Source organism: Thunnus thynnus, chromosome 12 (genome assembly GCF_963924715.1).
Source record: "Thunnus thynnus chromosome 12, fThuThy2.1, whole genome shotgun sequence".
NCBI lineage: Eukaryota > Metazoa > Chordata > Actinopteri > Scombriformes > Scombridae > Thunnus > Thunnus thynnus.
In genome coordinates, this window is record NC_089528.1 from 8,699,590 (window position 1) to 8,711,856 (window position 12,267).

The 12,267-nt window shown below is 40.2% G+C and overlaps 1 protein-coding gene and 1 long non-coding RNA gene across 2 annotated transcripts; one reads left to right on the forward strand and one right to left on the reverse strand.

Moving 5' to 3' along the window:
• Positions 1-1,134: 1,134 nt before the first annotated feature.
• Positions 1,135-11,225, forward strand: LOC137193793 (metabotropic glycine receptor-like). Its single transcript, XM_067605164.1, has 4 exons — positions 1,135-1,387; positions 1,535-2,396; positions 8,123-8,228; positions 10,758-11,225. The coding sequence occupies exons 1-4, from the start codon at positions 1,354-1,356 to the stop codon at positions 10,812-10,814; spliced, it is 1,059 nt and encodes a 352-aa protein (XP_067461265.1). The 5' UTR covers positions 1,135-1,353; the 3' UTR covers positions 10,815-11,225.
• Positions 10,662-11,300, reverse strand: LOC137193794 (uncharacterized). Its single transcript, XR_010930892.1, has 2 exons — positions 11,214-11,300; positions 10,662-10,863 (listed from the first exon to the last, which is right to left on the reverse strand). It is a non-coding gene; the product is annotated as an uncharacterized lncRNA (long non-coding RNA).
• Between the last annotated feature and the right edge of the window lie 967 nt (positions 11,301-12,267).

Below are 12,267 nucleotides of genomic sequence, written 5' to 3' on the forward strand. Positions count from 1 at the left end.
CAGGAACACCCTGATCACATTCAAACACTTCACACACATTCATGCCTGGAAGCCACAGTCTGATCTGCCGGCCACTGAGCGGCTCCACTAGAGCAGTTTGAGATTAAGGGCCTTGCTCAAGGGCACCTCAGTGGTGGTAATGAGGAAAAGTCAAGCACTACTTTTTCACTTATCCCACCGAGATTTATCCTGCTGGTCTGAGGATTCTGAGGCAACTTTCTTGTCACAAGCTCCCTTCTCTAACCTTGAATGATAATGTGTTTATGACATGGTTTTTCCTCAAAAAAAAAAAAAAAAAAAAGTTAAATTACATTACAAATTTTTAAAATTACTTATATTCCTTTCCCCTCCTTGAAAAATCCAGAATCTATAAATCTGCAATGTTTAAAAGTTTAATTGCTTGGCACAAGATGTCTCCTATACTTGACTGAAAAGTCCATTCTCAGTATTTGTGCACTGGAGGCTTCAGGTTTCCACATCACAATTGTGTAAGTTGCATATGATTGGCTCCAAATTAATTTTGATGTCACAAATCATGCTGTAAGTATAAACCTTAAACTCAGATTCAAGGTGAACACAGAGAAACTTTCCCAGATGAATGTGAAAACAGCTTCTAGTGTCAAACTCTGCACATACATCAATCTGCACAGTGAAGCTCAAACATCCAACTGAATGAACAAAAACACATTTTTGAGTGCAGGATTTGGAGGAAGATGACAAACAATCGCATATGGGTATAATGTTCCTGTGTCAATACATTTTTAATGTATTGAGTGTACACAGAAACGCATGTTTAACACATACTGTACACATACTGCAATTGTATCCTGTTGGTCTCTCGCGCATCCACGCTATTCTGTTCTAATTTTAGATTCAATCTAATTGCCAAACTGCTCCTCCATCCTTATCACTGACATCTCTACATCACCACCAACAGCAGCAGCCTCGCTTTTCTTCCTACAGGCGCTACTTTCAGCACCGGACAGCTCCTGTCGTTCCCATGCTCCGCCCACCTCCGGCAGACAGGCAGTGAGAAACAACCACACACCGTAGTGGGCGACACTTCAGGTGGCCTATTAGGGTTTTATTGGGAGGGACAGAACTTCAAGAACAATTTGCCCCGTTCCTCGTCATCCTACTCTTCTCACATGGATTTCTCCGAGGAAGAGTACAAAGAGAGCTGAGTGCTCGGCAATAACGTCGCTTCATATGACTGGATTGCAGATTGATGAGGAATCAATGTTGTTTTTTTATGTGAGTTAGGGTGCTTGAGGGGTGTCTGGGCGGCTGTTTGATATTGTACAAACGTAAGAAGAGAGGGAAAGTCTGTGTTCTACCTGGCGCGTACAAAAGATGCACGGATGCCTTCATCGTTTTCAGCTTGATCGTGAGTATGAAATTCAGGACATCCTCTGGTGTGTGCGCCTCAAAGTGTCTCTAATCCCGTGAAGCAGCAGAAGAAAGAGAGTGGCTTTGGTTATGCTCGCCACAGTTTGCCAAGTGCTCACGGTTTCTTCTCTGTGCCTGTGAAAAGGAACGATGGCTCTCCTGGTCGTCCCGCTGCTCCTGCAAACAGGGCTCGTTTTGGGATCAAACTACGGATATGTGGAGTGGTCGGATAATGACAAAGACGAGAAGAACACCCAGATCTTTAGCACCCAAAACATCAACAGGGAGCCGCCCCACCACCCGACCTATTACTCGGTACCAGCTACCGAGCGCACGGTGGTGGCGCACAAAATTGAGGAGGACCTGCCGAGGGTGGTGACGGCTTTCCTGCACACCGGCGACTCCTCGGCGCTGAGGCAGGTTAACTGTTCACGGAGGTACGAGCTGAGCAGTCTGAGAGGCGGCCTGCACGTCGCCTCACACTATTCCCTGCACAGCATCCTGGACACTGTAGCGCACGCCACAAACTTCCTGAATATGATCCTGCAGGCCAACAGGTCCAGGGAGCAAACCCTCCAGAGGGACATCCACTGGTACCACGCGCTGGTTCAGAGCATCCTCGAGGGGGACCCCAAAATCCACAGGGCTGTGGTGACCTTCCACATGGACGCGCCGACGCCGGGCCCCCACGTCTTTCTCCAGGCGACGAGAACCGAGAAGGAGGTGGTGCTGCAGGACCTCTCCAGCTCTGCGCACCGTCACCTGAAGAACAAGAGCCCAGAGTCCGACTGGTATAATGAGTTCAGGGACGGGAGGAGACCACACATGCACAGAAGGGTCCAGGACGCACCGGGCACCAAGAGTGGAAGTTACATTCTGGACAAAAACCAGATCAAGTGGTCGGCGCCGTACCTGGAGTGTGAACACGGGGCGTTTGTGCCCTATTGGCTGCTCACCTTGTCTGCTGGCTTCTATGGACTGAGGAGCAACTCTGCGCCAGAGTTCAGGTGAGAGGAAGTGTGAGTGTGTGAAAGAGAGAGACAGAGAGGAAAAGAAAGACAAAGAAGCAAAATATGCTGTTGGAGAGCAGATCTGTGTTTGTTTTCTGAGAACTTTTGTTGTGCTCAAAATACTGAAAGAAGTTGTGTATTAGCCTACATGTATTATGATCTTCCATTATTAGGAATACAAAAACTTTCCTAAGCGAGGCAAAGTCATTCAATCAATCAATTGCAGCCATTAAAACCACTTTACAGTTATTATCTGTCAGCCATAGTTAAGGACCCCACATATGACTGACAATAATATACTCTGAAGCTTAATGTTAATATGGATCCTGCTGAACTGGAGCCTTGATGCAAGAACCAGATGGTGTAAAAGAAGCTTCACAGAAACAGGTAGACCCTTCTCATTTAATATGCTCGCCTGTCAAAGCACAGCTGTGTGTCTCTTCTGCAGCCGCAATCTAATGAGCACTGCAGGCTTTACAAAGTGTGTTTGTTGGTGAAGGGATCTATACATGCTGGCGTTTGTGTTTGTGTGTGTGCATGCACTTATAGCAGTTAGGTGCATAAAAACACCCAAGGATATTATATTTCAAGGCTCCGGTCCAAGTGTGTAAAAAAGATCAATTAAATCATGAATAAACAATGAAAGATGAACAATTGCAATATGAAGCCACATGGATTTTCAGGTGCACTTTAACCCTTACGGTAGTCTAAGTCGAGATGTATCAAACAGCGAGACGTCCAATTCAATATCAGGTAACTCATCAATCTTCAAGAAAACCTGTTAAGAAAAGACAGAGGGTTGGTCTTTCATGTTGGTTAATTTGTTCTTCTGTGCTGTGGTAAATTCTTGGAGCTAACCTTTTACACCTCCAGCAAAATGTTAGGTAAACTATCTTAACTGCAACAGTGTGAATGGTGATGATATATTATAGACAGCAGTGTGTCGTGCTTGTGATTTGGGCCTCAAGTTGGCAAGCATCCACTCTGTTGACAACATGTCCCTGAGCAAAGTGCTGCATCACTACCTGCTCCAGGGACAGTCACTCATGGTGCTCATGACGTGGCCAGGAGCTGCTCTGGACATTTTTGGGAACTGTACAGCTACTGCTGCATAGCATCCAGATATGACAAAGATGAATCAGAATCATCAAATTATCAGTTTTAGCTTGCATAGTACTCACACACACAATTACTTTCAATTTTTTAAAAGGTGTGTAAAAGTGTGTCTTTTATACAGTACAGTGTCAGTTTGTTTCTGTGATTGTTCATCTCCAAAAAAATGACTTACTGCATATCTGGCTTTTTATATAAATGCTATAGGCATTCTATATAAAACCATCAGTATACAACGATGAGGATGTTTGGATAGTTGAGAGAAATGGCAGCTCTGCTTGTGTACCTTCGCATCTGATCATGTAAAGTGTCATTAAATGAAGCAAGTCACAATTCATCTGTCAACTATTCAAGTTCAGGCAAGGACATTTTACAAGTGACGGTGATTTGTGAAAATTAGACAAAGAAAAGGATACTTTAACTCTTTCGCATTTAATCCCAACCATTTCCCAATCCCATTTATCCAGAGGGGGAAAAAAAAATCAAATCCCTCACACTGAGAAAAAATATTTTTGTTGGCTGATGTTATAATGGTGAAAATAATGGATATTGCCAGAGCAGTTATTTTTTAAAAGACGAAAAGTTGAGAGAACTGAGCTGGGTTTTCTGATGTACACTGGAAGAAACAGACCAGAGTGTGTCTTGTAGGAAGATGCAGTGTAAATCTAATTGAGTTTAAAGATTGGCTGCAAGCACACAATCAGATGCATACTGTTTTCCTCCTCACCCTGCTTCTTGTAATCTTAGTTGCGGTCTCCAACTTTTCTGCTGCTTCTTCCACTCATCTCAGTCTTGTGATGACATTTCTAAAAATAGCAAGTTGGTTGGTTCTGGACAGAAAAGCATAAGCTAGTGTAGATGATGGAGTCAGTTCCACCATCACTTCTTCCTTCCTCCTCTAAGCAGCATCTTTCTCATCTTTTTTTCTCCCCTTCTCAATGCCCTTCCAGGCCAACTTTAAAACTCAGTCGGAGAGAGGCCATTAGTTTTTGTAAACCTAATTAAAATGTAGATTATAGTTGCAGATTTGAAGGAGAATCATGAGGAGGGGAATGAGGGAGGAGGAGCACCTTGAGGCACAGCAGGGCACTGTTTATATTCAGTGCTCCTGTTAGAGGTCATTATGATTATTTATGTTTATGTGGTTTGCAGCTGGTTTTAAAGGTGCTACGAATACCACTTTGACATCTGTAAATCATCACTACAGTAATGTTGAGATGTCACATTAATACACAAATGACACCATCACTAGGAGAATAAGGCACCACTAGCCTCACCTTTGGGTTAGGTTTTAGAGCAACAGCACAAAACAGCTAGAAAACAGTGTCCAGAGCAGATGAAGCTAATGCTGTCTAGAGATTAATGGTGTGCCAGGTGGGGAAAAGTGAACGACTAATGAAAAATTTGTAAGATCCTGTTCAGTAGAGCCACAGAAAGAAAACAAAAGCACCTGGTGTATGGAGGCCCATTTATGCCAAGGAAAAGGAAAAAAAAGATGAAAAGTTATGCATGATGAAAATTAAATACACTCCTGGTAAATCAGAATTGTGGGAAACTAAGTCAACATTATGAAACTGTAAGTAAAATTAATTTTGACCAACAACGAGTCTTCTTATCTTTATAATGCTTAACTTTTCATGTATTTTTTCTTTTCTTAGCAGAAATTGGCTTCCATAGCTGCCTGAAAGAGGAGGGACGATAAATCACAACATTCACCGTGTGCTAGGAAGCAAAGGAGGGTTTATGGGACATGTAGCCTTAATTATCAGAAAAACATGATTTTTCTTACCATTTAATCGAGTCTTTCAATCATCCTCACAATTGTTTTCATTTGTTTGTGTTAATCAGAGTGAGGAATCATTTGTTCTGGCAATTATTCATTAAAGTTTAAGTGCTCCATCAAGTACCATTCAAAGCCAAAGTAAAGAAGCAATTTATTTTTGTATTATTTGTGACAAATATAAAACAGAAGTACGTTTTAAACAAGATCTTAAAAAATAACAATAATTAACACCATCAAACTATCGAGTGTCTATGCAGTTGCTGTAGTTTTGCTTTGCAATGCTCAGAATTTTTGCCTGTAGTGTTACATTGCATGTGTCCACAGATGGTTCTCAGATCCAACATCTATCACATTTCTTGGCTATTTCTAATGCTTTTCGTTTCTACCAAGCTTTGACCTGTAAACACTGACAGCAGCGCGCACACACATACAGTACACACACTCACATTCTTTCACTCACAGGTATCAATGCATTTACCTCTCTCTCTTTCTGTCTGGTTATGTTCTTGAGGAGATACGGTGGCCAAAGCCGCTCTCCATGGTTGTTTGTTCCACTTCCCAGCAGGCAGATGGAGGTAACGGGTGTCAGGCTCATCCACAAAACCACAGAGGAGTGAATGTAAGCGAGGATGAGAGAGAGAGTGCATGTGAATTTCTAGCTTGTATGTTGGTGGAAGAAATTAATGAAGGAAGACTTAGTATGGTCTGTGTGTGTGTGTGTGTGTGTGTGTGTGTGTGTGTGTGTGTGTGTGTGTGAGAGATAAAGTCTTCTATTGTCGAGGACACAGCAGGATAGCTGAAGTAAACCCCTACCTCCTCTAGCTTAAGTCCCAGTTTTCATGTAATTCTGTATTGCAGTCACATCCCTGAACAGTATTTAACGTTATTCCCTTCACAGTGTGGATCTGTGATGGCTCACTGCTGCAGAGGCCAGCAGTCTCCATGTTTTGAACTCCAAGCTGCACCAACTTCCTGCAGAGATGTTTGGGTCCACATGCAGAGAAACTGGAGGATTTTTCTCACCTTTAGTGGGAAAACATCTCATACCTGCAATGCAGAGAACACATTACACCTGTGATAAAAATTTATATTGATTTAACAAAAGGAAACACGAAAATAGGAAAAGCTACTACCAGAGCTGTCTACACATATATTAAAAGAACTTAATTACTAAATTATAAAGTCTATAAGGATATGTCTGGTGATATTCTATATTTTCTTAATGCCAACAAACCTCATTAAAATGACCAAAAACAGCAATAAATTGATCCTACTAACAAGTATGTGTAGCCAAAGTAAGGCTGGGCTGTCAAATTAATTTGATTAATTCAAAGTTTTGTTTTTGCACAATATGTTAAATGTCTACATCATCCAAATCAAGTTATTAATATGTGCACAAAAATTATTTTAAGCCAAGAACTCATGTATAGAAGAAAGCTGGCTGCATTAACTGTCTTGAATTAGCCATCTTAATTTAGCATATTAGCATACTAACATTTGCTAATTAGCACCAAACACAAAGTACAACTGAGGCTGATGGAATGACATTGGACAAATTGGACTAATAAGAAATTTGACCTGATGATGGTGCTTGATGAAAAAATCAAAGGATCATCAACATTATTAATGTAATTCATTCTGAAGGGGGCATGAATGTCTGTACCATATGATATGATAATCCGTTCCATAGTTGTTGAGATAATTCACTAAAAAACAAAAATAACAACCTCATGGTAGCATTACAGGAAAAGTCAGAGGATCACCAAAGTCTGTGGGATTCATCCTCTGGGGACCATGAATGTCTGTGCAAAATTTCATGACAATCCATCCAATAGTTGTTGAGATAATTCAGTCTGAACTAAAGTGGTGAACTGACCAACAGACTAATATTGCCACCCTTACAGCCCACCTGCTATAGTGTGGCTAAATACTACAGTGCCTGCAACCAGGAACTGAAACAACAAGATACAGTATATGTAAAGAGTTTAACTGGTGAGGCAAATCATGAGGCTGACCAGTCAAGACTGGTACTGGTACACTGGGCACTGAGCTCCAGAGTCAACACCCTGGATGTCAGTCGTGACACACGTCCATCACGCCAGTATGTCCATAACCTCACACCATTAACAGCATCCAAATATTGTCAAGTAACAATTAGCTTTTGTAAAAACAGTACTACTGTTTAGCATGCATGCAGTATGAGAAGAGAAAAACACATCTTACATCAGGGTTTAACAATGAGGAGGATAAAATGTGAAAATAAAGTGTTTGTTTTTAATAGGGGAAGGCTTGTGTTTTATTAAAAAAAGTAAGCAGAAAGCCTGAGGCATGCTGATATTGCAGTGTCCTTTTTTTGACCAAAACAATATAATCTTTATACTGACTGCATCTCCAAGTGCTTCTGTAATGTCTGGCAAGAAGTAGCATAACCTTGTTTTGCAAGTATTTATTAAAATTTCAGCCTGGCTTCTGTTTTTTGTTCTCTTTATCGTCCTTCCTCCCTCTCTTTGTTGCTCACCTCTTTCACTCATGATTTATTTTCCATTTCATTCATTCCTCTCTATTATCATCACTTTGCTACTTCCACCCTTGACCTTACTTTCCCTGTGCATCGCTTTTCTTCTCTGCCTCTGCTTCTTTCTCTCTTTCTCCTTCTCTCCTTCACACTGATTTGATTAACCCCATACAACATTTTCACCTTTTCCCCACTCTTTCCGTCTTTGCTTTGTCTCACTTCCACAACCTTACTGTCCCTCATTATTCTGTCCTCATCCACCTTCCTTCTCCCTCTTCCTCACCTCTTTCTTCCCTTCTTTCTCTCTTGCAGGGGTGTTGTACGTGTGGATGTCAATCTGCAGGATGTGGATATTGACCAGTGCTCCAACAGTGGATGGTTTGCCGGGACTCATCGCTGTAACCTCACCAGTATGGAAGTGAGTATGCTCCTCTGTGGTTGTCTAGTTGTCATCATCAGTCATCTTGAGAGAGAGAGAGAGAGCAGCAGTGGTCGAGCGAGCCAGAGAGTGAGTGAAGAGAGTGAGCGGCGCTGGTGAGAACAAAGCCGTGAATCAGATAAATAAAATGTTATTTTCTGATTGTTTCATGGAAGTTATGTTTTAAAGCACAAATAAACACCCCCACACCTCCGCACAATCCTGCGGGAAGGTGCTGCATTGCCGGATTTTTTGTGAATGCAGAGCTTCATCCTGTCCGCTGTGGCCTCTCTGTTCTGTGTGTGTGTAACTCAGCCCCGCCCTCGGTCTAGCAGACACACAGACCTGCAGCTCTTTATGCATCCATGACACAGAGATAGAGAGCAGAGCGGAGCAGAAGAGAAAGATGGAGACAACGATGTAATCTGGTTGCTACGCTATGAGTCCCGAGCTCACACCCTGCACGTTGTTATTGGCTGGGGGCTACTCACCCACTGCCCAAAGGTTGACACCCAGAAGTGTCCTGAACACACTAAAATAATAAGAAAATGCAGTCAGAGGACAGGGTCTCTGCAGATAAACACACTGACACACACCTCGAATGGGTCATAAGTGATGATTTAGAGGGATTATTTTTGTCTGTACATCTATTTTGTCTATACATTGTTTTTTAGGAAAATCCTGCATAGTATACTTTTAAGGCACTCTGGTTGAGAGCATCAGCCAATTCACCAAAACTGGAAGATTCAGCTGTCCATTCACTCAGCTGCAGTGTGTGACATGTAACATTTATGAAAAGTTCCAAAGGCCAGAGGTTTTAACAAGACCAAGATCCATAGCTGTTCTGTGAGGCTGTACTTAGGCACGGTGTTGCTTTTAGGTAAATTCTAATGTAAGAATGCTAATGTGCTCACAATGGGAGTGCTAACAAGCTAATGTTTAGTAGGTATAATGTCTTCCATGTTGATCACTGTAGTTTAACCTGTTGCTAACCCATGCTAACATTTACTAATTGGCAGTAAACACACAGTACACTTGAAGCTGCATCGGAATGAATATCCCCGCCTACATCCAGTAGTCAACCATGCTTCGTTCAGTACAAGTGGGAATTTTGGAGGCTTGTCAATGTCCTATTTAACTTGCTGCACCTGCGCACTGTAGGATTTCATGATGTTCTTTTTAATGTACATAAATGTTGTCATGTATAAAACTAAATGGCAAATCTGGAATTATATCAGACAAAAAAAGACAAATGAGTCATTTCTTTGTCCATCATTTACTTAGTCTACGCACTTCTTTATTTTATATTCATTTTATTAGCATTTACTTAAGTATTTTTATTGTTCAGTTTATGTTTACATAAATGTAGAACTTCTTTAATGCTACTTGTCATTTAATAATGCCACTTAATTTAAGGAATATGTTGTGTGTGAAGTGAGTAATTTTCAATGTTATTAAATAATATGGAAGCGTATGGTTTGATAATTGGGGTTTTCTTTATTAGATAATTCTAGTGAGTAACAAAGGAAAAAGTGGTTCTATCAATTTAGCTACAATGAACACACTTCTGATTAAATATGCTGCAGTATGTTATGTCATGGGAGGATTTGACTTTTTAGGCCAAATATAGAAGATTTTGTGCTGCATACAGTGGCCTGCATCCAAACTCAATAACTACTGACTCTAGTTTTTAAATAATTTTTCTTTCTGCATCTCCTCTATTATATTAGCTTAGACAGGTCCCCGCCAAAACAGAAATGTCAAAATCTTACTAAGCTTTAAATTTAAACACAAAGGAAAGCACACAGATCCTATAAAAAGGTTTTGATTCTGAAAGCATGACAAGATGATGCAAGATAAAGCAAGATAAAGATGAAGATAAAGCAGTCCCACAGAGATGAATTTAGTGTAAAGGTGTCAACATTAAATTGCATATCAATCCTGTTGGAAAAATTAAAGCATTCTCTGTGTCCCATCAAATTGTTTTAGTCTTCAAACAAGACTATTTCAAAGTCAGAAAAAACAGGGTGTTAAATAATGCCAAACACATCTATTAAGTTACAATATGGGAAAAGACATTTTGTTACAGCCTCTTTAAGAGTTCACACAGCTGTGCCACTCTTTCCACTAATAAAAATGCAATAGTAACAGTGTGATACTGTATGTTGGTTTTTCTCTACACTCTATAAGGTCAGTGGTTCATCATGAACATCAGAGACAATGACTGCACATGCAAACATTTCTCAATGTAATCGTCTTTGGATAACATCTGAAACTTGCCCATCTCAAACCATTTCCCTGCTAAACAATTTACAATTATGGACAACACGAGCTTCTTTTTACAGTTTAGATAATACACTAACTGACAAATCAAGCTCTTAATGAAACACATTGTTCCAAATGTACCAAACTTGTAAAAAGAAAGCAAAAGACTCAAGAATTAACAATTTATATTCTAAAGCTGAACCAGATTGATGACAAACATTAAGAGTGAGTTGAAAGTTTAGAGAAAGTGCCCCTTGTTTTCAGGACATCTGTGATGGAGAATCTGGGCCTTCCTCATGGAGTACAGGGCCGTCTCTCTGAGGTGTTTCTCTGGGTCGTCCAAGCTGTCCTCTACTTCACTGTCTGATTCCTAAAAGAAAAGCAACATGGCATCAACTTGGACACAAAAGCAGAATGTTGGTCAATGATAAAAAAAAGTTTGCTTTTGGTTTTGAGCTGATGTATCTGATTAAGCCGGAGTAACTGGAGTGGAGGAAGAAGGATGAATATTTGTTGAGAATACTGTTGGTGGCTTGTAAGAAATCTCCTACTAACAAAAAAAGGTACAGAAGGTGTTAATTTTGTTTATGTAGCTTTTGTTCATTCTGTCTTTAAAGATCAATAAAAAAATAAAAAAGAAAAAAAAAAGAAAAAAAGAAAAAGAAACCAAGAGCAATACATTCTTTGAACATTGTACTGGGGGTAAAAATGCCCACTCACCAATGCATGGCCCATTTATTCTGAAAATCCTGCACACAGCTGGCAGAGCTGAGAGAAGAAGCCAGGGTGTGAGTTCTCAGACTGGATACCCAACAGCTCCCCTCATTTCTCTTTTCCTCCATAGCCTGTGGGTAAATAAACCCACCCATATGGGAGACAATATAAATTTTATCTCAATAATATAATGTTATCTACTGTATGTTCAGACCATACCTCAGTGGCCCACTGCCACCTGGTTCTGCAGGCGATACTGTATTGCATGTCTTTGAGTTGTTGTATAAATACAACATGGACAGCAATAGGTGTCTGCCAAAGGGATATCTGGTTCCTCTTTAGTGCAATGGATAGCATGCTGCTGACACAACCTTATCAAAAGGAAAGACAGCCAATCATTACACGGTCGTTCAAGTAACATTAGATACAAATGACATTTTCAAGCGTGTGTTTACCTGAAAGCATGGTTGCTGCACACTTTCTGAAATCAAATTTAATGCTTTTTAAGACCTCGACAGAGAAAACTGAATACCCTTTCCACAGCAAAATGAATGCACATTAGGGCTGAGCTTCTTGTTTGAAATCAACTTGACAATAATAATAGGGATATTTTTGTATCTCCACATAATAATCATATAAAAAATCTTATAAAGTAATCAAATTAATGGCAAATGCAATGAACTATGTTCCACTGTTATGCTTAAAATTAGATAAAACTATTTGTGTTTAAAAAAAAAAAAGCATTTTAATTTAAAATTTAAATACAATTTGCTTGGAATTGTTAAATCTGACAAAATTGTGTAAAACAATAAAGCTGTATTGGTTATTCTCACACTCACAGAGTCGTCTGTAGTTAATTCTCCACATTAAGACACATACACGTTACAGTATATCTACCTTTCATCCACTTTAACAGTCCATTAAATCTGTAAACTCTAGCCAAGCGCTCACCAAATGAAAAGTCTGCACCTCTCCTTCTTGTTGGCTGTTGCGGCTCCACACTAAAAACATTATTATCCAGATTCTAGCAACTATCAGAAATAACAGACTCTTCTCTGAA